General features: G+C 40.7%; 2 protein-coding genes across 3 annotated transcripts; one reads left to right on the top strand and one right to left on the bottom strand.

The window, feature by feature from the left end:
- Positions 1–25: 25 nt before the first annotated feature.
- On the bottom strand, positions 26–20,515 carry hibch (3-hydroxyisobutyryl-CoA hydrolase). 2 transcript variants are annotated; one of them, XR_009798084.1, is made up of 15 exons: positions 20,362–20,515; positions 20,107–20,149; positions 18,848–18,979; positions 18,692–18,776; positions 17,616–17,696; positions 17,428–17,480; positions 14,428–14,506; positions 13,107–13,252; positions 11,336–11,422; positions 11,197–11,255; positions 11,006–11,087; positions 7,034–7,153; positions 6,763–6,796; positions 6,519–6,689; positions 26–169 (listed from the first exon to the last, which is right to left on the bottom strand). XR_009798084.1 is itself a non-coding variant. In XM_061841126.1 (14 exons), the coding sequence occupies exons 1-14, from the start codon at positions 20,391–20,393 to the stop codon at positions 6,574–6,576; spliced, it is 1,149 nt and encodes a 382-aa protein (XP_061697110.1). In that variant the 5' UTR covers positions 20,394–20,515; the 3' UTR covers positions 6,372–6,573. The 2 variants fall into 2 exon arrangements, 1 of the variants encoding a protein (XP_061697110.1); XM_061841126.1 differs by lacking the exon at positions 26–169 and having other exon boundaries at positions 6,372–6,689.
- Positions 20,494–21,390, top strand: LOC133511972 (prefoldin subunit 2-like). The gene has a single exon (XM_061841128.1). It carries the CDS (start codon positions 20,601–20,603, stop codon positions 21,069–21,071), a length of 471 nt encoding a protein of 156 aa, XP_061697112.1. The 5' UTR covers positions 20,494–20,600; the 3' UTR covers positions 21,072–21,390.
- The last annotated feature ends 130 nt before the right edge of the window (positions 21,391–21,520 follow it).

Genomic DNA, 21,520 nt, shown 5'->3' with positions numbered 1-21,520 from the left:
CCGGAGGGTCAACGTCTTTATTTGTCCTCCTTGACACTCAAAGTTTGCTCTCGGTGGCTCAAGCTGGCCTCCATCTTGTGTACTTTTTTTTTTTTCTCACCTTCAACTCTGCTATGTTGGCTCTCCCGCTCGCCTTAACGACCACCCTCAAGGCTCTGTATGGTTCCCACTACAATTAAAGGAGACAATGTGAAAAATTGATTTCTCGATTGCTTGGATACAACTCGTTAGGTCTCTGGAAAGCGTGCCCATCAAATATTTGCTCAACAGTAGTGCTAATTTACATAATATTGCCACCCATAATTTGGAAGCTACGCTGGGTCTTCATCGTCCATTTTCAAGGGACGGCCAGACTACATCCAAACGTGATTATGTCAACGGAAAACGCAGACTGCGTTATAAATTAGCTTCTGATAATCTGGGCATACTTAAATATGATGGATGATCAAGTGAAAAGCTTAAGGGTGACACGATGGGGAAAACAGGTTGGAGCGTCTGACTCACAGTTCTGAGGACCGGGGTTCAAATCCCGGCCCCGCCTGTGTGGAGTTTGCATGTTCTCCCCGTGCCTGCGTGGGTTTTCTCCATGCATGTAAGTTAATTAGAGACTCCTAATTGCCCATAAGTGTGAATGTGAATGGTTGTTTGTTTCTATGTGCCCTGCGATTGGCTGGCAACCAGTTCAGGGTGTAACCCTTGTGAGGATAAGTGGCTCTGGTTGGATGGATGCAGTGTTACCCTCACTTTTGATGTCAAATGGAATGAGTTTAGGCAGCACGGTGGATCAGCTGAAACCGTTGGCCTCACAGTTCTGAGGACAAGGGTTCAAATCCCAGCCCCGCTTGTGTGGAGTTTGCATGTTCCCCCGTGCCTGTCGTGGTTTTGCGCCCACATCCCAAAAACATGTATTCATTGGAGACTCTAAATTGCCCTTAGGTGTGTTTGTGAGTGCAGCTGTTTGTCTCTATGTGCCCTGCGATTGGCTGGCAATCAGTTCAGGGTGTACCCCGCTGGGATAGGCTCCAGCACTCCAAGTGACCCTTGTGAGGATAAGTGGCTAAGAAAATCGAAGGATTTTCAAAGGGTGCAGCGAAACATGTTTGTCGCCTCAACACCTGTAAGAACCTGTGAGGTGATATCTTAATATAACCCGTTATTGTTAGTTGTCCCAGCACAAGCAATTCCAGGTGTAATTCTGGATCCTTGATGTGAAGACACCAGGGTAATGTTTGACATTTTGAAAAAAAGCATAGGAGTAATCAAGCTATCAATAAAATGGGTCCAGGAGTGTAAGGTTTCAACACGTGGACCAGGACACTGTGCAGAGTGACACAATTTTATTTTTTTTTTTTTTTTTTTGGGGGGGGGGGGGGCTTTGATCAAAGAAGTCCTTTGATGGCCTAGTTTATGAAAATGTGGTTACTATATAACAAGCTAAAGCTTAGAAATACTGCTATGCGTCCATCAATGGCAAAAATATTAAAAGACGATGTCTCCTATTGGTTAAAATGAACCTTTTTGGAAATAAAATACATCGAAGAACAAGTAGCAGCGCAGTGGAGAACTGGTTTGCACATCTGCCTCAGAGTTCTGAGGATCGGAGTTCAAATCCCGGCCTCCCCCCTGTGTGGAGTTTGCATGTTCTCCCCGTGCCTGCGTGTCTTTTCTCCGGCACTCCAGTTTCCTCCCACGTCACAAAAACATGCATGCTCGATGGATTGAAGACTCAAATTGCCCATAGGTGTGAATGTGAGTGCAAATGGTTACTTGTTTATACGTGCTCTATGATTGGCTGGCAACCATTTCAGGGTGTACACCGCATCCAAAGATAGCTGAATGAAAAAACTACTTGTACTTCTTGTTTTTTCCTTTTTGTTTTTACATCAAAAACTTGCATTCCATTTTTTTTGTTGTTTTTTTTTGACAATTCCGCACTGCAGGTCAGATTGACCCAACATAAGAGGAACTGCGTGGAGGTTAATACAAAAATCGGGGGATTTCGGGATACAGTGTTTATATTGATATTTTGTGAACCCACCACTTTGGCCCACCAAAAAGGTTCCCGGATTATTGTGTCCCGCAATGCCATTACTACCAATGCAGGCAATATTTGGGAACAGCTAGAATACATTTTTGGGGAATATTAAAAAGTAACAGTCACTATTTGTATCTCAATTTATTTTACATCTTGAAAAAAAAAAATCAGTTTAACCTCTTTAATCGGGGCAGTTTCAACCCCAAAATAAAGTTAAACAACGTTGTGTAACAGGATTACTCACAGTGCATGTTTGTAAATCAAGTATATTCACTGTTTGGTTAGTATAAAAGGTACTACGCCCAAAGTGCTTTTCCAAAGATACCACACTCAATGGACATCAATGGGACATTGCTTGCTAATGATAAGGATCGACATCAGGGGTGGAACCTGCAACCGTCAAACAGAGTCGAGCGCCCAGGCACCCTTGCAAACACATCGCTAATCTGTGCCAACAGGGTAATCCCAAACATATTGCCAACACACTAAAGATTAAACTCTACTGTGCAGTTCTTCTTAAGCGGATGTCATTTGTTTTGCCGCAGGGAAGCTTGCTGGAAAGTTGAATGTTTACATCTAGTGGCATAATAAGTCCATTTATTTGGACGTTTGTTTACAATCGCCCGGTAACGTGGTTGCCGTTTACTCTCCGCTTATATTGCGGGTCAAATTGACCTTAGGTTAAAAAAAAAAAAAAAGTTTTCAATATTCCCTAAAGAAAAAAAAAAGGCTTTGTAATGTGTTCCATTTTTTTAAAAAATTAATGACTAAACATGCAGCAGGTCAAATTGACCCAAAGCTAAAAAAATAAAAAAAGGAGGGGGGGGATCAGTTTCCAAATTTACCCCTCAAAGTAATGTTTATTTTTTTTTTTTTATCTCATTTTCTTTCCTTCTTGTTTTTAACAATTACACTTACAGGGGGTCAAATTGACCCAGAGCAAAAAGGATGCAGGGGAGGAAATAAAGTGGCATCGGAAGTTTCCAACGATCTAAAATTTTCTCAAACTATTGACTGAATAGTTAATGGGTGCCTTGCGATTGGCTGGCAACCAGTTCAGGCTGTAACCTGCCTCCTGCCCGTTGACAGCTGGGACAGGCTCCAGCACTCCCACAAACCTCATGAGGATAAGCGGCAAAGATAATGGATGGATGGATAGTTATTAATGGTGATGCACTGTGCTCATTGTATTAAAAAAAATCAAAATTGTTCTTGAACATACAGTAGGTCAAAATGATCACAGACTTTTTTAAAAAAAAAAAAAAAAAGCTTGTTATAGTCACACACACAAAAAAGTTAAAATTAATATTAAATTAATACTGCCTAATGGTATTGCAGTCCCCTTATTTGGGGTTTCTTTTTAAATCTTTTTTTAAAATTAATATTAACACCAAAAATTGTGTTGCACCAAAGAAACAATATAAACGTAACAAGAATGTCAGGTGACCAATTCCCAAAAATGCTAGTTATATTTAGTCAAAATATTGTTTTGCTAGTTTGATAAATGACACAATTAAACATTCAATGGTCTGATCCTACGATACAGCCAGTTTGAACGTTACAATGAGTGTACTTAGTTCAGTTTATCACTTTATGACACAGCGAGCCATAAAAACAAGAGCCGGGAAGGCGCCGCTCACACATACACACACACACACTGGTGGACAATAAAATAAGGCCGTGAGAACACACGTCATTGACTTTGCAGTACAGAACTGCATGTTCTACAAGTGAATAGGTACAGTAACACACATTAAGGCCATGGACGAGACTATACGGTAGAACAAAAGTGCATTTCCCACGAAGGGCAAACATAATAAGCCAATTTTATTCATTTATTGAAGGTCAAACCCCCCCCCCTTTTTTTTTTTTTTTTTTTAAATGGCAAATTAAAAAAAGTAAAACCGTCATACTTCTGTTCATCTTATTTTTTAAAAACAAATCTATGCATATATTTGCATTTTTGTAATTCTAGCAATAATAACACTGACCCACAAACCTTAAAAAATACAAAAAAGGAGGGTCAAACCGACCCATTGGAATTCCAATACCATCTGTGATTGCTAATATTCATTATCGTAAAAAAAAGAAAAAAAGAACCCTTTTAGTTGAATAAAGTGTTGGGGACTTGGCCTTTATTTTCCTTGTCTCTCTTTTTTTTTTTTAAATATTAAGGAAATGTACGTATTTTTTGCCTGATTAAACGTACAGTGAGTCACATGGACCCACAAACATTGGTGGCGTCCCCAAGAAACCACAAAACAGGCAGGTCAAACGGAGCCATTCTAAAACACAACAAAATATATATTGGGAAAAAAAATGAAGGCCCTGTTCATTACTTCTTTTCATGACATATTTTTGGGGAAACATGTATTTAGGTTATGGTAAATTGACCTGTTAAAAAAAAAAAAAACTGTGATCTTAATTAAATACTGAAGAAAATGTTTCAAAAAATAGCTTTAATTTGTTATTATTGAGAAAATTTATAGTTATAAAAGTTATAATGTTAGCAGGTTTAACAAGGAGATTCCAATTTCCGGAATTTAACCTTTGTGGATTACCACACTAACGAGTGAGCATCGATACAAAGAAAAACTAATGTTTTAGTTAGCACATATGTATTTTTCACTAATATTGTGACAGTAAATTCACAATGACTTGAGGTAGATGATATAATCCATAGATTTGACTAGGCGGTGACACAAGTTGCTGAAATAGACCAGAAATGTCCTTTTTGTTTTTGAAAATGTAACACACTCAAAAGTAAAAATTGTTATGTAAAATTCATTGATTATATATATATATATAAATATTGTATTATTTAATGCATTTTTGCTGTCCCACGAGGGGAACTACAATCAGGAGGGTTACAAAGCAAATAGCAACCATAGAACACAAAAGTTACTACGAATAGTGTGCGTCATCCTCTCAGTGCATTTCCAGTGCTTTATTGGCCACTGTAGACTCTGCGTTGTGCTCTTTGAACACTTGCCTCATAAAAATCAACTGTAAATGGGGAAGATTATGGCATTACATAATAGCCGAGATGATTATTTGATAGGATCGTTAGCAGGGTTGTAAATGCCGTTAAAATAAAGTTACTGTCGAGCAGGAACTTGGATGCTAAAGTCATAAAGTGTCGAGTGTTTATGAACACTTTCTTCCCTAGCAACTAGTTTTTATGTCGTGTAGCATATGACTTCACCAATAATAAGCGATTTATACCCGATGTCGATTCAAAAGGTTTCCTGTGGGCTCTTGGTATGATGTTTCTCAGCGACTTCAATAAAGTGCCGGGGTCAATTTGACCCGGAGCATGTCCGTCCGCAGTCAGCGCTGCAAATGAAAGTCTGCCCTACCTTGATAAATATGCATTAAATTAATGAATGTTTGAGCTGCAGAAGAAACAATTACAGCAGTTACTTCGTAATAAACCATTTATGACATCACGCTAGTTTGGCTATGTTGGTTAATTAATAGATTACCCCTCCTGTTACATTACTTTCTCCGGAACGATAATAAATCAAATAGCATTCTTCCACACAATCTGCTGGCGGTGTGTGATCATTCCGAGCATCGCTGGGCGAACCTGCCGTGTAGTTTGTTTAGTTGGCGAGAGCACAAAGCGCCGACGCCACTTCATCAATGGGGACACGTTGCCCATATAAGGACATACGAGGAAGCGCCTGGCGCAGGACACTTGAGGCCCGGTGCGGGAAGAAGGCGCTCGGGTGGCCTGTCAGAGCAGTTTTCGGACTGAAATTTCTGCTTCTTGTCAACATTCCCAATCCATCTTGCCTACAAGCTGCGACTTTTTTTCCCCATACGCTTTCAACCCTACGGTTTAAGCGGAGATGCAGCTAATTTGTGCATTTTTTTCCAAACAGCCGCAAGGGGGCACTCAAGCGGAAAAGGTAAGAATGAGACCGGTGGAATATATGTGCCGAGGAATTGACTCTACCGGCCCTGTTAGCGCTGTGCTAGCGTGTTTCAGTGATATTTACCGCTAAGTTTTATTTTAACCGGCCCTGTTAGCGTTAGTGCTAGCTTTAGCGCAGCGCTATCATTAAACTCTTTATGTGTACTGTCTATCTTTGTATATATTTCGTGTCTCAATGTAGGCACTTGCAGCCTTTACACAGCTGCGGCGTATGTATGTACCAAATGGTATTTCCTTTACTTGTAACGAGGTTCGCTCTGTCGGCCGGGAATTACAGTAAGTCTTCGGTGGAGAAACATCAGTATTACATAACTATTGCGTGTCGAATCAGGACGTCACAATTTGACAACATTCGAAAAGGCTTGCTCGCACATTTTCAGAAAAAAGGCAGATAAAGATGGACTTGCTTGTTTAATTTCACACTTGATGGGTGGGCTGGCACTTCAGAGACCATTGGAGCATTTACCATTGGATGAAAACATCACTTTGTCATAGTTTTGTTTTTTTCATCAACGTGGTTAACAGGAGTCAGTTCTTGATTACCTGATACAAAAGTTCTTTGCTCGCTACGGTGCATATTTGAAAATGTCGCCTGACGTCACAAAGCTAGATCCATGTCTCCGAGTGAGGAGAAGCACTGATCGACACTCGGATCGGTGACCTCCTCCAGGGTGGACGGCTTCCATTTGGGACTCTGGTCCTTGTCGACCAGAACTGGTAAACACACACACAAAACAAGTTTAGCAACTTCAAGAGACGTGACAAATGAACACGCCGTCCAACTTACCGGCTCTTACCCCCTCATAGAAGTCAAAACCGCGCTGCAAAACAACACAATTTATTTTTTTTTTTTAAATTTTATGTGCTCATGTTCTACTTCTACGGAGCACACAATTACTTTTTTCTTTTGCTCAAACATGCGGTGGGTTACGTTTTCCCAAGAACATTTTTGGTGTAGCAAAGAAACAACATCGGTTACAATAACCTCCCTAATGTAATCGTGTGCGTTCTGAATGATGTTTTTCAAAAGACGCGTGTCCAGCGTGGCCTTCTCTTACCATACAGGCCTGGCTCAATCGATACTCCATCACCAACACGTCCTGCAGGCTGAGAGTGGCGCCGAGCTGCAGCTGCTTGTAGGTTAGTTTCAAGGACGTGGGGGACATCTTGGACAAAGTCTGCGGGAGAACGGGACAAAGAGAACGAGTTGATTCGAGTGCTTGATGTGAATTTTCTGGTGCCCAGAGCAGCTTTAAGCCACCCCTCCAATATTGTGTCTTTGACTGCACTCTGGGAACGTTTACGTTATGTTGAATAAAAACACGAAAATATCATTGTGAGGGTGGTATTACACTCTACTGTATATTCTTGTGGTTTAAATGAAGATCTGACCACATTTTATGATGAATGTATACAGCAATTTAAGAAATTCCAAAGGGTTTGCATACATTTTCACACAATTCCCTCAGTAGTGCCCACCCCTCCACCAAAACAAACAAAACTTAAAAACATTGATTATATATGGAAGTAAATATGTGCCACGAGGATTTGAATTTGAAATGCCACATAAAACGGGATTTGAATTTGAAATGTAAAGTGATCACATTTTCAATACTTGTATTCCAGTGTCCCTGAGGTCCCGTGTTTGATCCCGGATTCGCCTCTGTGGAGTTTAGATGTTCTCCCCGTGCCTGCGTGGGTTTTCTCCAAGCAATCCGGTTTCCTCCCACATCCCAAAAACACTTGTTTACTTCCATATTTATATCCCATCAGGAACTCAATTACTAACCATTTAAAATCGGTACTTAGTGCATTACCTCACACAAAATTCACTACATAGAACAAAAGGCATGTTTGTTTTTTTAAATGTACAAATTACAGTATTTTAATATACTGCTTACTCAAGCAGAAAAAGTTTCATGAAAAAAATACCGAACCTCTCACAGGTTACGGTTAATTTAGGATGACTCATTCATATTAAATATAAAAATGTGAAATTTCATTTCATTTGAATTTAATTGCCAATCAAAAGACGTTTCACACAAAAAACAAAAGGTTTAACCATTTTTTATCTGATTTTTAAAGTGCCGCCGACACATAAAACATGATTTTTAGTATGTTGTTCATGAAAAAATGGCAGCTGCAATGAACCCATCCATTTTTTCCACATGTCATGATGTTGTCATATATGGATTCTCCCGCCATGAAAATCCCCTCGAGGCATTCATTTTGGAGAAGAAGCAGGAAGTAACATTTTTTCCAGATGCCCACATTGGTGCCTTCGTGTGTTTACACCAGTTTTACCGGCGGGAAAGTAGCTGTTTTTTCCTGCGTGTTAGCCAGAATGCAAGCTCGTTGCAATTGCTGGATATTGTTCGAACACTCGGGAAGATGGATTCACTCTTCACATATTTCCAAAAGACCCGGTTCGTCGTGAAAAATGATTTGCACAAGTACAAAGGAGAAGAGCTTTGTGGGTTCCAAATGACAGGTGTATACAGCTACTAAAAAAAAAAAAAATAATTGTTGGAGGGGACGACGTAATCCTCTCAGAAGTTAAAAAAGATCCGCGTCATAACAACTTAATAAAGTATGTAAGCGTATCATCTAAATATAGCTCGAAATGCACTTCACCCGACTGTGAGATATTCTCTATTTCAAAAAGAGCTCCATGTCAGAGGGGGCGTTGGAAAAATCCGAAAATCTCTGTTGTTCGTCTCCCATGGCAGGTGGCACAGCGTCTTCTCAATGACGACTGTCCGAGTGTGAAATCTGCTGATGACGTAGGAAGCAATATGGTTACCAGTGGGATGTTGAGTGAGACATCCGCAACTTTGCGCATGAATGACACGCTCTCCACTCATTTTTTTCCGTATAGACATTGAAGTGAATCATATTATATGTAGTTTTCATAACAATATCTATTTTAAAATGTATATAGGCATGTCGGTGGCACTTTAACAATAAAATGGGTCAATTTGACGTGTTACATCACAGCAAGGTTTAGCTAAGTGCTTTTGCTTTATTAATACCAACTGCAATGAGGCACCAATCAGTGGAGCTGTACGCGTGAGAGGGGTTTATAATCTTGGGTATTTTCTATAATCCTCCTTTGGCCCGGCGTCACCGGACGCTGCAAATGGATGTGATGGGGAAAAACGGAATTAGTTAAATACGTTTTGGGGATGCTGCTTTGCTGTGAAACACAGCTTCTCCCTAGAAGCCCCACATGGGGGAGTGAGATGGAACCGAGGTGGCACAAACCAAAAGACTAACCCCATTAAGTGCTTAACTGCGGTAACTGCTAATTACTAATACACTCAAATGGCGTGGCTCTGGTCCAGGCTTCCTAACAGATGTTTACCAGATGGTGAGGAAGGAGGAGATGCGGACGAGCGAATCGTGGACACTGTCTGGACTAATGTATATCAAAACATCACTGCATAATTTTATTGTATTCTGGGAATCTCTTAAAAAAATCTCATGGTGAACCATGGGTTGAAATTGGACAATCATTTAGAGAATTCGGCATGAAAAAAGGGTTGTGTGGGGATGTTCATCACCATTTGCACCTCTAACTATTATTAATACTACTTTTTTCTTTCTTTTCGTTATTAACTGCATTGTGAACAACTTCATTGAATATATGTGAAATGAGCCATTTTCATGATGTTGATTGCCCCCATCAAGCACAAGTACTTGTAATCGTATTTCCTTGATGATAGAATGCGGTGATTTGATCCGCAACATAACGTCAGGCTCGGCTCTTTGGAGTGCAATAAAAAAGGCAGATGAGTCGTATTTTAGAGGATAAAAATCAATGGCATACATACAGTGACATTTTGAATAACCTGAACGTAGGTATTTTTGTACCAACTTTTACTAGTAACAAGTGACGGCGTTAAAGCCCCACTGACATGAATTGTTATTTTTTTTTTTTACATGATTTTTAGTATGTTTTTAATGAAAAAAAAAGGAAGCCGGAATGGACCCATCTGTTTTTTCACCACAGAACATGATTTTGACATATATGGCTTTTTGTAATTCTACCATGAAAATCCCCTCGAGGGATTTGTTTTGGAGAAGAAGCAGGAAGTGACGTTGTCAGCGGAAGCGCACTCAGGCGGTTGCGTGTGTTTATCCTAGTTTTACCTGCTGGAAGGTAGCTCTTTGTTCCTCCATGTTAGCCAAAATGTCGGCTCATTTTATTGGTGGATATTGTTCGAACACTCTGGAGGATGGACTTATCCTTCATAAGTTGGCAAGAGACCTGATTTGTCATGAAAAATGGATTGCACGGGTGCAAAGGACGAGAGCATCGTGGGCTCTAAATGACAGGTAGGTGTGTATAGAGCTACTTTTACAATAGTTGGGGTGGGGGCACGTAATCCTCTCAGAACGTAAAAAAAGATCCACGTACGTAAGTCAGGGGGTGCTAAATGTGTCGCTGTCCCCGTCGGCACCGTGTCCGTGGAGCGAACAGCTTCAGCGGCACCTCGTTCGCGGAGAGCACGTCTTCGGCAGCGCCGCGTCCGCCAAGCACGGCTTCAGCCAGGGTGGCTTATCGCGGTGCCGCCGGGATGGCTCATACACACTGTCGGCGAGTCTGCCGTTAGTTAGAAATGATCCGCATATCATCTAAATATGGCTCAAAACGATAGGGTAATATTGCCCTGGTCACTCGATTGTGAGATGTTCTATTATTCGAAAAGAGCTTCCGTGTCCCATAGCAGGTGTGCCACTAAGTGTTTTCAATATCTATAACATAATATAATAACATCTGCTGATGACACTGCAGGCAATACGGCTACCACTTGGATGTCGAATGATACTTCCGCGACTTTGCGCATGGATGACACACTCTACGGTCATATTTATTTTTTCGTATAGACATTGAAGTGAATAATGTTATATGCATTTTTCATTACAATATCTATTTTACAAGGGGGATGTCAGTGGGGCTTTAGGTTAGCTAACCAAACTATGTACCGTGCAATCCGATCAAAAGACATAGAAATTCAAGCAAATACCTCCACTTGTTTCTTAGCAAAATCCGAGCCGTCTGCCTTCAGGTTGTGCAAGATACCTTCCATACTATTTGAGCTGAACAGCCTTGGGGGATGAAAACAACAACGTGCTCATTTGACATGCTTGATTATACTATACTGTAATCAACAAGCATTATTATAATTAGATGAGACAATAATGACTCACTCCCTACCTGTCAATATCAGAGATATGCTTCTCCAGGACAAAAGGCTTGTCGCAATCGAGGCTGCTCTGAGAGAAGTACAAAATTGATTTTCAACACAAACGGCAATCTGTACCGTGTGGCGTCAAGTTCAGTTCAGACTCCTCACCTCGTTCTGGAAGGAGTCCAACACTCTGGAGATAATCTCTGCAGATGGAGAACTCAAGTCCAACAGTTCCTTCTCCAGGTCCGGCATCTATTACAGTGGAAAAAAAGTACAAAACTTTTAGCCACATAATCTGCACACTAAATTTAGGTTGTAACTCAACAACTACTTGATGAAGTGCTGCCTTCAAGAGTGAAAACATAGTTAGTGCTCTGACTACTGTGTATTTGACTTTTTTTCGACTTGGACCCAAATGAGCGAGCGCAGTGCTAAATCGTCATGGTAACGAACAGTTTTCATTTTTTTCACAATGTAATCCTTCAAAGCTCCATTTGTCAATTAGTGTAGCAAATCTCCACATGTGCACGCACTCCCGAACACCCCCCCCCTCTCCCTCCCAAACACAAATCCAGTGGCTCATCTATCCAGAAAACCCAAGGTTAAGAGTCGACTCAACCTTCACCACCCACAGATATGTAAACAAAAGCTGCCTGCAGAGTGGCCAGACACAGAGTGACTCAGGATCCGCTTTTCTACCGAAATGCCCCCCGCCATCACAATTATGTTCCTGTCCTGCGGTGTCACCACTGTGTTCAACGTGCTTGGGCTGTTGAGTGCCTTAGAATAGTGTTTCTCAACCAAATGTCCCCCCACACCAGAGGACCTCCAAGATGTAGCCTGGGGGGCCCTCAGTGCATAGCCATGTGCAGGGATTGGGGAATGAGTCTTTTAAAATCAACTATAAAAAAATCAACTAGCTTTGGGCCCATTCAAAGTGTGAAATGATTGTGGCGTACACACAAATTTGACATCTCTGCTTGAATAAAGTCAATAACAAGGAAAACTTTTTTGAGAATAAATGCATCTTTTCTCGAAAAGAAGTACTTTTGCAATTTGCTTCTTAAAAATGTGACTTTTATCCCTTTAACTGACTTGAAAATCATAATAATACAACTTAACTTGGAAAACCAACATTCTTGTACATTTATGATTTTATATATGATAGGCCGGCGGCACGGTGGATCAGCTGGTAGAGCGTTAGCCTCACAGTTCTGAGGTCCTGGCTTCAATCCCGGACCCACCTGTGTGGAGTTTGCATGTCCTCCCCGTGCCTGCGTGGGTTTTCTCCGGGCACTCCAGTTTCCTCTCCCATCCCAAAAACAAGCAACATTAATTGCATATAATAAATTGACCCTAGGTGTGAATGTGAGTGTGGCTGTTTGTCTCGATGTGCCCTGCGATTGGCTGGCAACCAGTTCAGGGTGTACCTTGCCTCGTGCCCATTGACACATGGGATAGGCTCCAGCAATCCCCGGGACACTTGTGAGGATAAGCGGCTAAGAAAATGGATGGATGGCTGGATGGATGGATATCATAGGCCACTTTTCCATTCCCATTGTATTTAGGTTTTAGTACATATGGTAGTGATTGTTAGCATAATTGCCAGAGACTGACACTCCCAGACACAATATGAATTAAAGAAATGAAAATGTGCTTGATAAAATGTCAGTGTACAGGCATCATCGCACAAAAAGTTGGAATCGAGGGCAATTGGACTCTTCGTGTTTTGTCTTTCTTGATTCCCCAAAAAAATCTTTAAAAATGACTTGGGTAATCATATTATTTAGCTAATATGCTTATTTGGTGTTATAATAATGAGAAGTCTTTGGAAACATTTCCTTGAATAATCCTAAATATCTCCTTCCTTTCCAGGCTATGTTCTATACAATATTGCATTCATACAGGGAGAGGCAACACAATTACATGACGATACCTTCTCGGACTCAACAAAGTGAGTGGCAATTCCAGCTCTGTGTACGTCACGACCTCTGAGCCGGAAGCCCGTCAGCGCCAGAAACAGTCCCAGCTTTCCCCGAAGCCTTGGGAGGAAATAGCCCCCGCCTACATCGGGGAACAGGCCTGTCACAGTGAAATGCAAGAGTTCAGTTTATGACACGTAAAGCAACAAGAGCAGGGGTTCATTTGCAGGAGACAGCACCGCCTCTTCAAAACAGCAGTGCTTCAATAATAGGATGACGTATGCAAGTTAGTAAAAAATCTGGGAGCTGCTTTAAATTGTAAATATATTTGCATTATTGCCAGCACAAGAAGCTAAAACAAAAATAGGTTACCTAACACGTTTCCAAGCCTGAAATATTTCATCAGCCTGTAATCTGTTGGGAATGCGTTTTCATTTGAATTCAGTATTTCTAAATGTAAACTGAAGCTTTACTGGTCACCGTTTGTGTGGCATGAGGCTCGCTGAACGGCAGCGGGATTAGAGACCAGCTGGCCTCGTTCGCGGCCCAAAACGTATTATCATAAAGCGTGGCGGATGATTGCGGGGACGCTGAAATCTGGCAAGGTTGCTGCAGGGATATTAACAGTTCAGAGAGTACAGAAAAATATCAAACACATTCTCATTGCTGTGAACATTCTGGGCATCCATTGATGCTGCTTTTTTTTTTTTTTTTTTAAACTACGCGTGTCCTCTTTAGTGCTGGTGGTTACCTGGGGACTTTCCCGGTTGACTTTGGCCACGTGAATCACGACAAAATGGACCAATCATTTTATTGGTTCGTAACATGCTATTAAACTTTCATACCAAAAAAAAGAAACCTTTTTCAAACTCTGTATTACGTGGGTGAATATAACAAGTCACATAATGGGAGGGTAAAACCAACATTGGGAGAAGACTGATGTGCGTGTATGGCTGTTATCCTCACAAACCTCCAAAAAACCAGTTGTGTGTACTATACAATCAAAATACTGTGTTTAGTCTAGTGTTAGCAGATACAATGTACTCTAGTCTCCCAAAATTTGGAGTTTAGTTTGCTTTTAAGTGACAAAACAATGTATTCATTCACTAATGTCAGTAGGCATTAGTCGGTTGTTAATCTCCTCAGGGGGCCCTGAGTAGTGGGCCATCTGCCTATAAGTAATGAAGTTTATGTGCAAACTACATTCCAACATAAAGAGGCTGGGCACGGCAATTTGCACCGCTTTTAGCGATGTCATCCACTCATGTGATCACTTTTGTCTGTAAGTGATCTCTGGCTCTCATGCTGAGTGCTCACACCCACGTCGCGGCTTACCGATAGCGGTCTCGGGCATGGCGAACATCGTTCTTTCGGTGGCCACTCGAAAACGTCCGTGAACAGACAGACCGACGCCCTGCAGGTGGAGAACCAGACAAAAACGTGAGCACACTTCAGTCGCAAATGAAGTCCCAACAATGAAGAACGAAGTCCGGTTGTCGTCCATGTGTCGTGTACTAATGTTAGAGTGTCTGTGATTGCTGAAAAGTTCATTATCCATTTTCTACAGCACTTGTCCTCATTAAGGTCAGAGGGCAGCTGGGGTCTATCCCAACCAACTTTGAGTTCACCCTAGACTGGTTGTCAGTCAATTGCAGGGCACATAAACAACCACTCAAACTAACATTCAATGGACAATTTAAAGACTTCAATGAACCCAACATGCATGTTTTTGAATCTGAAAGGAAGCCAGAAATGGCAGGAATAGCCTACTACAAAATCTGAACTTCATTTAGGGTGGATTATGAGTTAATTTGTATACGGTAGCAGGTGTGTGCTGACCATTCAACACCAGTTTGAATGTGATAAGCTAATTCTGAACATCGAAAAAACAGTGAGTTACAAGAGTGTCCACACCAGTGTAACAACATTATCTCAGCTCATTTTTATTTTCCCCCTTGAAAAGGCATTTTAAATTCAATTGTGATGTACAGGCCACAGGGCACATTAAAGGTGGAAACATTTTGAAATGATTTTTGTCCCATTTCTTTCTCTAACAACAAAACTTGCATTTTTAGAATGGTTGTGCAAACTTTTTATATCCACTGATTTTGTCATTTTTTATTTTTGATAAATTTAAAAAAAATTCTCATCATCATTGTGTAGTAGTGTGTAGAATTGTGTAGAAAAGTTCTTACTCCTAAAAAATCATAAAAAAGACAGATTACAGTCTAAAAAAAAAAAAAAAAAAAAGACAACCCTGGGTGACTAATGGGTCTTCCAAATGGAAAAGGGCCCTAAGCATACTACCAAAATGTTTAAAAAGTCTCTTGAGGATAACAAAGTCAAAGTCTTGGTTTGGCCATCACATAGCCCTGATCTGAATCCTATTGAAAATGGGCAGATCTAAAAAGGCGTGTGCGAGCAAGGCAACCGAGAAACCCGACTCAGTTACACCAGTTCTGTCAGGAGGAATGGGACAGGATTCCAGCAGAGTACTGTCAGAAGATTGTGGAGGTTTACCCAAAACCTTTGACCCAACTCATGCATTTCAAAGGAAATCCTACGCGATACCAACGAAATGTATGTAAAATTTTTGTATGTAAAATTCTCAAATTAATTCTCCCTCACATTATTGTGGCATTTCACAAAATTAAATAAATTTTGGTGATCGTGACTTACTGTAGATGAAACAGGAGAGGTTTGATCTGATTTTACTTCAGATAGTGTGACAAAAATGAAATGTGTGTTTGTGCTCAGTGTAAACGTCTGGCTTCATATATATGTATTATTAGCTCAGATTCGAGCATTGGTTTGGTAAACCAGGGGTTGGGAATTCGTATTCCGCTGAAGCCTCCACTCCCCGAGAGGGGGTGTGTCAGGAAGGGCATCCGGCGTAAAAACAAAAATAAGCGTTAATCTGAAATGTCACGCTGTGGCGACCCCTAACGGGGCAAGTCGAAAAAAAAAAAAGAAAAAATTTCAGATTCACCTGAAGCATTTTCTATGATCCAAAAATGTCCAAAATTAAAATAAAAATACACTTATCATGCAAGGGAAAAAAATTTGACATTTTTGTTTGCTTGTTTTAAATGGGTCAATTTGAGCCATAATACCAAAAGGATGGTTAAATACATTAACCCGGTTGTAACACAAGGGGCGAAAATGGGAGCAAAAAGTGTTCATTCTTTATTTTTATTACAGTATTTATTTTTGAACGACTAAACTTGCATGAGGTCACATTGACAAGTTAATATTTCTGTCATCCCAAAAGAAATAACCGTAACAGGAGGGTTAAGGACAAAAGATAAACATATTGAAGCCCAACAGCAAACCTCTCTAATGAATCATGTTGGTTATTTTTGGTGGAGGCTGCCAAGTAAGGTCATAATTCAAATTCAAGCTATATCTGACTCCCGCAGGGTGGCAACAACGCATCATCCAGTCACATGGCACGTACACTCTGAGCAGGTAACATACAGTCAGTCCTCTGCTGACACCCTCAGACAGAAATTTACATCGCAGCTAATAATAACAATAGCTAATTTTCCCTAATTTCATGCTTTTTCTCCTGTGAGTTTCCTCCTGGATATTTTTTGCTCCTATCGGAACACAGAGTGCACAGCACTTTGCTGGGAATGTCCACATTTTGTATGTGTTGGGTTAGACATGTTGATACCGTTTTCGGTCATATCTGCACGGTTACACTTTTTTCAAGCCATGGCAGTCTGAAACAGTTTTTGATTCCAGCATCCTTGTCAATTGCCCTCGCACGATCTTCATCCCTTTTTTTCCCAACACTTTCGCCATCGTAAAACTTTGAACACACCATCGCTCGGTTCGCGCTATCTAAGTCCCACGCGCCATTACTTTGCTAACTAACAAGTTACACTGCGATTTCTGAGAACCGAGAACACATGTATATGGCAATGGGGAAACTCGATTAACGACTAACACGATTGGATCGTTATACTGTATAACTCTGTTGTCCAATCGAGTAATCTGCCGCAAACAAGTTTTAATGTTTACGTCGCAAAATACAAATATTTACACTACCGAGCAAGTTAGAACAGCATATGATAGTCGTGCTTGTGCTATCACTAAGCTGAACTTGCAGCTCAGAGCCCACCACCGCGAGGCAGGCGCACGATAACCCCCCCCCCCCACACACACACACACACACACACACCCACCACCACCACCTCAAATTTTCTCAACGGATTTGCACTTATCTCGAGAATGGTCATTTTGGTCTGAAAAAGTCGGAAATCCGCCGATCGGCGGAAAATTCTCAACCCTGCATCTTAGCTATTTTTCAAATGGATAACTTCCACTCACCCCTCCCATTGTTATTCCATCGATGAAGGCAATAAATGGTTTCCTGCATGTTCCTGGAAAGATCACACGTATAAGAAGAAATGTCTGGAAAACGTGAGCAACTACAGGGGATTTACTGTCAATTGGTTGATTATAATACTTTTTTTTTTTTTTTTTTTTTTTTTTTTTTGAATGGTCATAAACCTCACCTATAGCATTATTCAGAATATATTCCTCACGGAAAAAGACCTTTGCAAGGGGATCGCCAACTTTCCCGGCTTCAGTAATTGCTGAAAGGAAAACGTGAAGCATCAAATGAGACAACGGTCAGAAGGATTTGATGGGAAAACAAATTCGGAATTCCGATCAAACATCAGTATCCCCTTTCTGCGCATGCTGGAACTTTCTTGGTTGGTGTTAGATGGTGCTGATAAATGCCTTGGGTGGGGGTAATAAATGCCACGGATGGCCTAACAAAACTAGCCTCGATGTCTGGATGGTTATAAACCTTTAAACAAATTCAAGCAAACAGTAAAAAACATGTAGACAGACATATCAGTACTTGTGGGCATATATTCTTTATTATATTTACTTCAGCTAAGTGTAATATGTCTATATGTGTAATATTGGCTCCTGGTGGCTGTGGCATGCACAATAAACGCAAAGCCCATTTAATGAATGCATGAAGTCATGATGCACAAACTGTTTAATGATTGACAATCAACTTAATTATAAAATTCCCGTATCTTCGTTATAAAGTACATTATTGTAGAGTGATTTGTTTATTAAAAACAGCTAAAAATCTTCTGTTAGTGTTTTTTGGGTGGGGGGGGAGTTGCAATGCATTTATGCCATTTTCACTAATTTCAATGAATGAATAAATGTATCATGAGTTAAGAACACAGCTGAGTTACGTTTTTTTTTTCTAAAACATTTTTAACCCAAAACCGTTGACTAAATTTCAGGATAAACCACCAAGAAATGTGTTCATTCAGAAAAAAGATGACAATCAAGAAGAAAAAAAATTTAAATATTTGCTAAAAAATTGAAAAACATAAGCAAAAAAACCCAAATAAACAATTGGTGAATCCAGTGATCCACTGTAAAAAAAAAAAAAAAAACAGTGCTAATCATAAAGCAGTCCTTTATATAGGTCGCAAAGTAGCGACATACTCAGCAAAGTCCTTGGATATTCAGTGCCTTTTCTTCAAAACTGCAATAGTATTTTTTGAGTGACAAATCTGAAATGGCATTATTGCAGAGAGGTCCAACCACTAGCACTTACCTCTGATGTCTCCACCGGCGCAAAAGGCTTTCCCGCCTGCTCCTTTGATGATCACAAGGTCTGTGTCACTGTCACTCTCCCATTTCTAATAACATATTTTAAAATCACATAGTGACAAGGAGGTTCATAATTTATTGACATCACATCAGGGCGTACCTTGAGCTGGGGGTAGATGGCTCTGATCATGGTCAAGTTGAGGGCATTTAGCACTTTGGGCCTGTTCATTGTGATCACACCTGCCCGGCCCACCTTTTCGAGGAGAACCTCGGGCTCCACCTGACTGGACATCTGAGCCAAAGAGAAACAGTTTTATTTCATACGCAAAATGCTTTCAACATTGACTATATTCATTGTCAGACAATTGGTACATTCTTACTGGAGTCTTTCAATAGCCTATGTACCAGTTCAAGTCATAAAATACCTGTTTGAAAATCTTTTAAAGTAGGTACGCGACAACCCGGCTGTTCATTGTACTACGCGATGGATCTGACTGTGCTTATATAATAAACTATCTACAGTGCGGTGTGCGTCACTGTTTAGCGTGTGCAAGGCTTGTTTATTATTGCACCAAAACACACAAAAGCTGATGACTTAGTTCAGGTTTCCGCCTAGAACCTCCATTTTGAACTTTCAAAATCGCTAGAGAAGTTGTAGTACTTTTTACTCAAAATTTTTCTCTGGTTAAAACCTCGTTTAAAACCTGTCGGTGAGTATGTATTTTTTCTGAACTACTTCATTTATGTTTTATATATACACTTATTGATGGATGAATGAAATATGAAGGTGATATGACATCTCGCACTGTCTTTTAACGCTCGGAAAAAGGTTGGTCGCATTGCAAAATCGGTAAAATTGACGGATTTGTTGCTTTGTATGCAATTATAATGAAAATAAGGACAAATGGCAACGCTTTAGTCAAGCTGTCATCACTGAAATTTTATGAAAATCCGTTGAGAAACACAAGCTATGACATTTTGTAGAGCCCAATTAGCCCATATTCCGAATCTTTAAATGGTCATAAGTTTTATGTTATTTGAGCTATTGAGATTATTTAAGTAATATTTTAAAGGGGTTTCAACGCTATTTCCAATAATAGCAGATTTTTTTTTCAATTACATGAGTTTGAAATGTAAACAAACCTTACCTGAAAATGTAACTAGGTACAGCAGAAACTAAGCGTGCCTTCGTTGTCGTATGAGCTGACATATTTTTATGCAGCGACACAAACTAGTGCATTTCACGCCGTTCGTAAAATCTAAATATCTCGTAAACCGAGGATCCATTGTATACTGTAACATACAGCACGATCGTCCTCTATTTAAAACATATATTTTGAACCTACGAACGACTCCTTTGTCCTTTTCAGAGGACCTGTAACCATCCTCCTGAAAACCACAAAGCGGTCGTTTCCTCACCATGTGTCCTTGAATTCGATGCAGTCTGCAGATAGATCTGAGCCTGAAAGAAGCAACATCATGGTCACCCTCTGTTTTCGGGTACTGGACTCATTTATCAACAATTGGTCTGCTAATAAAAGAAAGGCAGTGATTTTTGTTTCGTACTGTGTTTTTACTAAACACCCCGCGGTGACTGTGCCTTATAACGTTCTTCCACCATTTCAGAATAGCATCAAAAGTAACCTTGCGGGAAAAATGGAATAAAAAAAATACCTGTGTTTACATGTCAATGTTGCTAATGACATGACTTTAACTCCGTCAGCTGCTTTCTGTCTTCGGACACAGAGCTTCTTCACTTCCTGATATAGATAGCAGCGAATTTTGATTGGTCAACATTAGTGAGGTAATGTCACATCCGGTAACCACCTCCCGTTTTCGTTTGTGGAAGACGAAGAAGACGACGAAGTCACAACGAAGAAGAGGAAACCCCACCACCAGCACCAGCTTCCAAAATGGCAGCGAACGCTAGCAGCACGGCTTCTCAACCTGGTAGCAGTGGCCCAGGAAAACAGTCCGGCCACTCCGCTGAACAGGTGGTGGCCACATTTCAGAGGATGCGTCAGGAGCAGCGCAATATGGCCTCTAAAGCAGCCGAGTTAGAAATGGAATCGAATGAGCACAGCCTAGTCATCGAGACCCTGAAAGGCGTGGATCCATCCCGGAAATGCTTCCGGCTTGTCGGCGGCGTGTTGGTGGAGAGGACAGTGAAAGAGGTTCTGCCGGCCTTGCAGAGCAACAAGGAGCAGCTCTCCAAAATAATTGAGTCCATCAACACCAAGATGCAGGAGAAGGGCCGTGAACTCGCGGAGTACAGAGAACGCTACAACATTCGGCTGGTGGGCGAGGGCGATGCGCAAGGCCAGTCGATGGACTCTTCCAAGGAGAGTGAAGGAAGCGGTGGAGCTGGTGTTTTGGTTTCATAGTTTTTTTGATTGGCATGGTTTTCTGCTATCTTGCATACTGCTTGAAAATTGACTTTGTCTCAAGATTTTGAACTGACAACTGCAGGATGGGACGTGCCGGACTAAACCCGTTTTTGTTTTTTTTTTTATTTGATAAAGCTCGAATGCTTGTGTGTTCAGTTGGTAAATAATGTCAAGGTCCTCATGTTGGAGCAATGACTTTTGTTCTCACAAGATGCAAGAATGAAGACATTTAGAAATATTAAAAAAAGATTAATCATATTTTGGTGTGTGTAAATGTAATATTTTCAATAAAGATTTGAGAAAAAGATAAATGAAACCGCCTCGGTCCACACTGACACCAAGTGGAGGCACGGTTGTATAGCAACATTTGGAAAACAGTCCTGAATCTTGGGATCGCTCACTTATTAAAACTACTTAACTTCATTCCATCCACATCGTCTCTCTGC

Source organism: Syngnathoides biaculeatus, chromosome 14, assembly GCF_019802595.1.
Source record: "Syngnathoides biaculeatus isolate LvHL_M chromosome 14, ASM1980259v1, whole genome shotgun sequence".
NCBI classification, from domain to species: domain Eukaryota; kingdom Metazoa; phylum Chordata; class Actinopteri; order Syngnathiformes; family Syngnathidae; genus Syngnathoides; species Syngnathoides biaculeatus.
The sequence above is the reverse complement of the archived record's forward strand: the minus strand, read 5'-3'. Positions and strand labels throughout refer to the sequence as shown.

Coding starts and splice junctions, on each gene's coding strand:
- hibch (XM_061841126.1), bottom strand. CDS start 20,393: ATGTCATTAGCAACATTGACATGTAAACACAG. Junction 18,777..18,847: donor CCATCTACCCCCAGCTCAAG/GTACGCCCTGAT, acceptor ATATGTTATTAG/AAATGGGAGAGTGACAGTGA. Junction 17,481..17,615: donor TATTCTGAATAATGCTATAG/GTGAGGTTTATG, acceptor TGATCTTTCCAG/GAACATGCAGGAAACCATTT.
- LOC133511972 (XM_061841128.1), top strand. CDS start 20,601: ATGGCAGCGAACGCTAGCAGCACGGCTTCTCAACCTGGTAGCAGTGGC.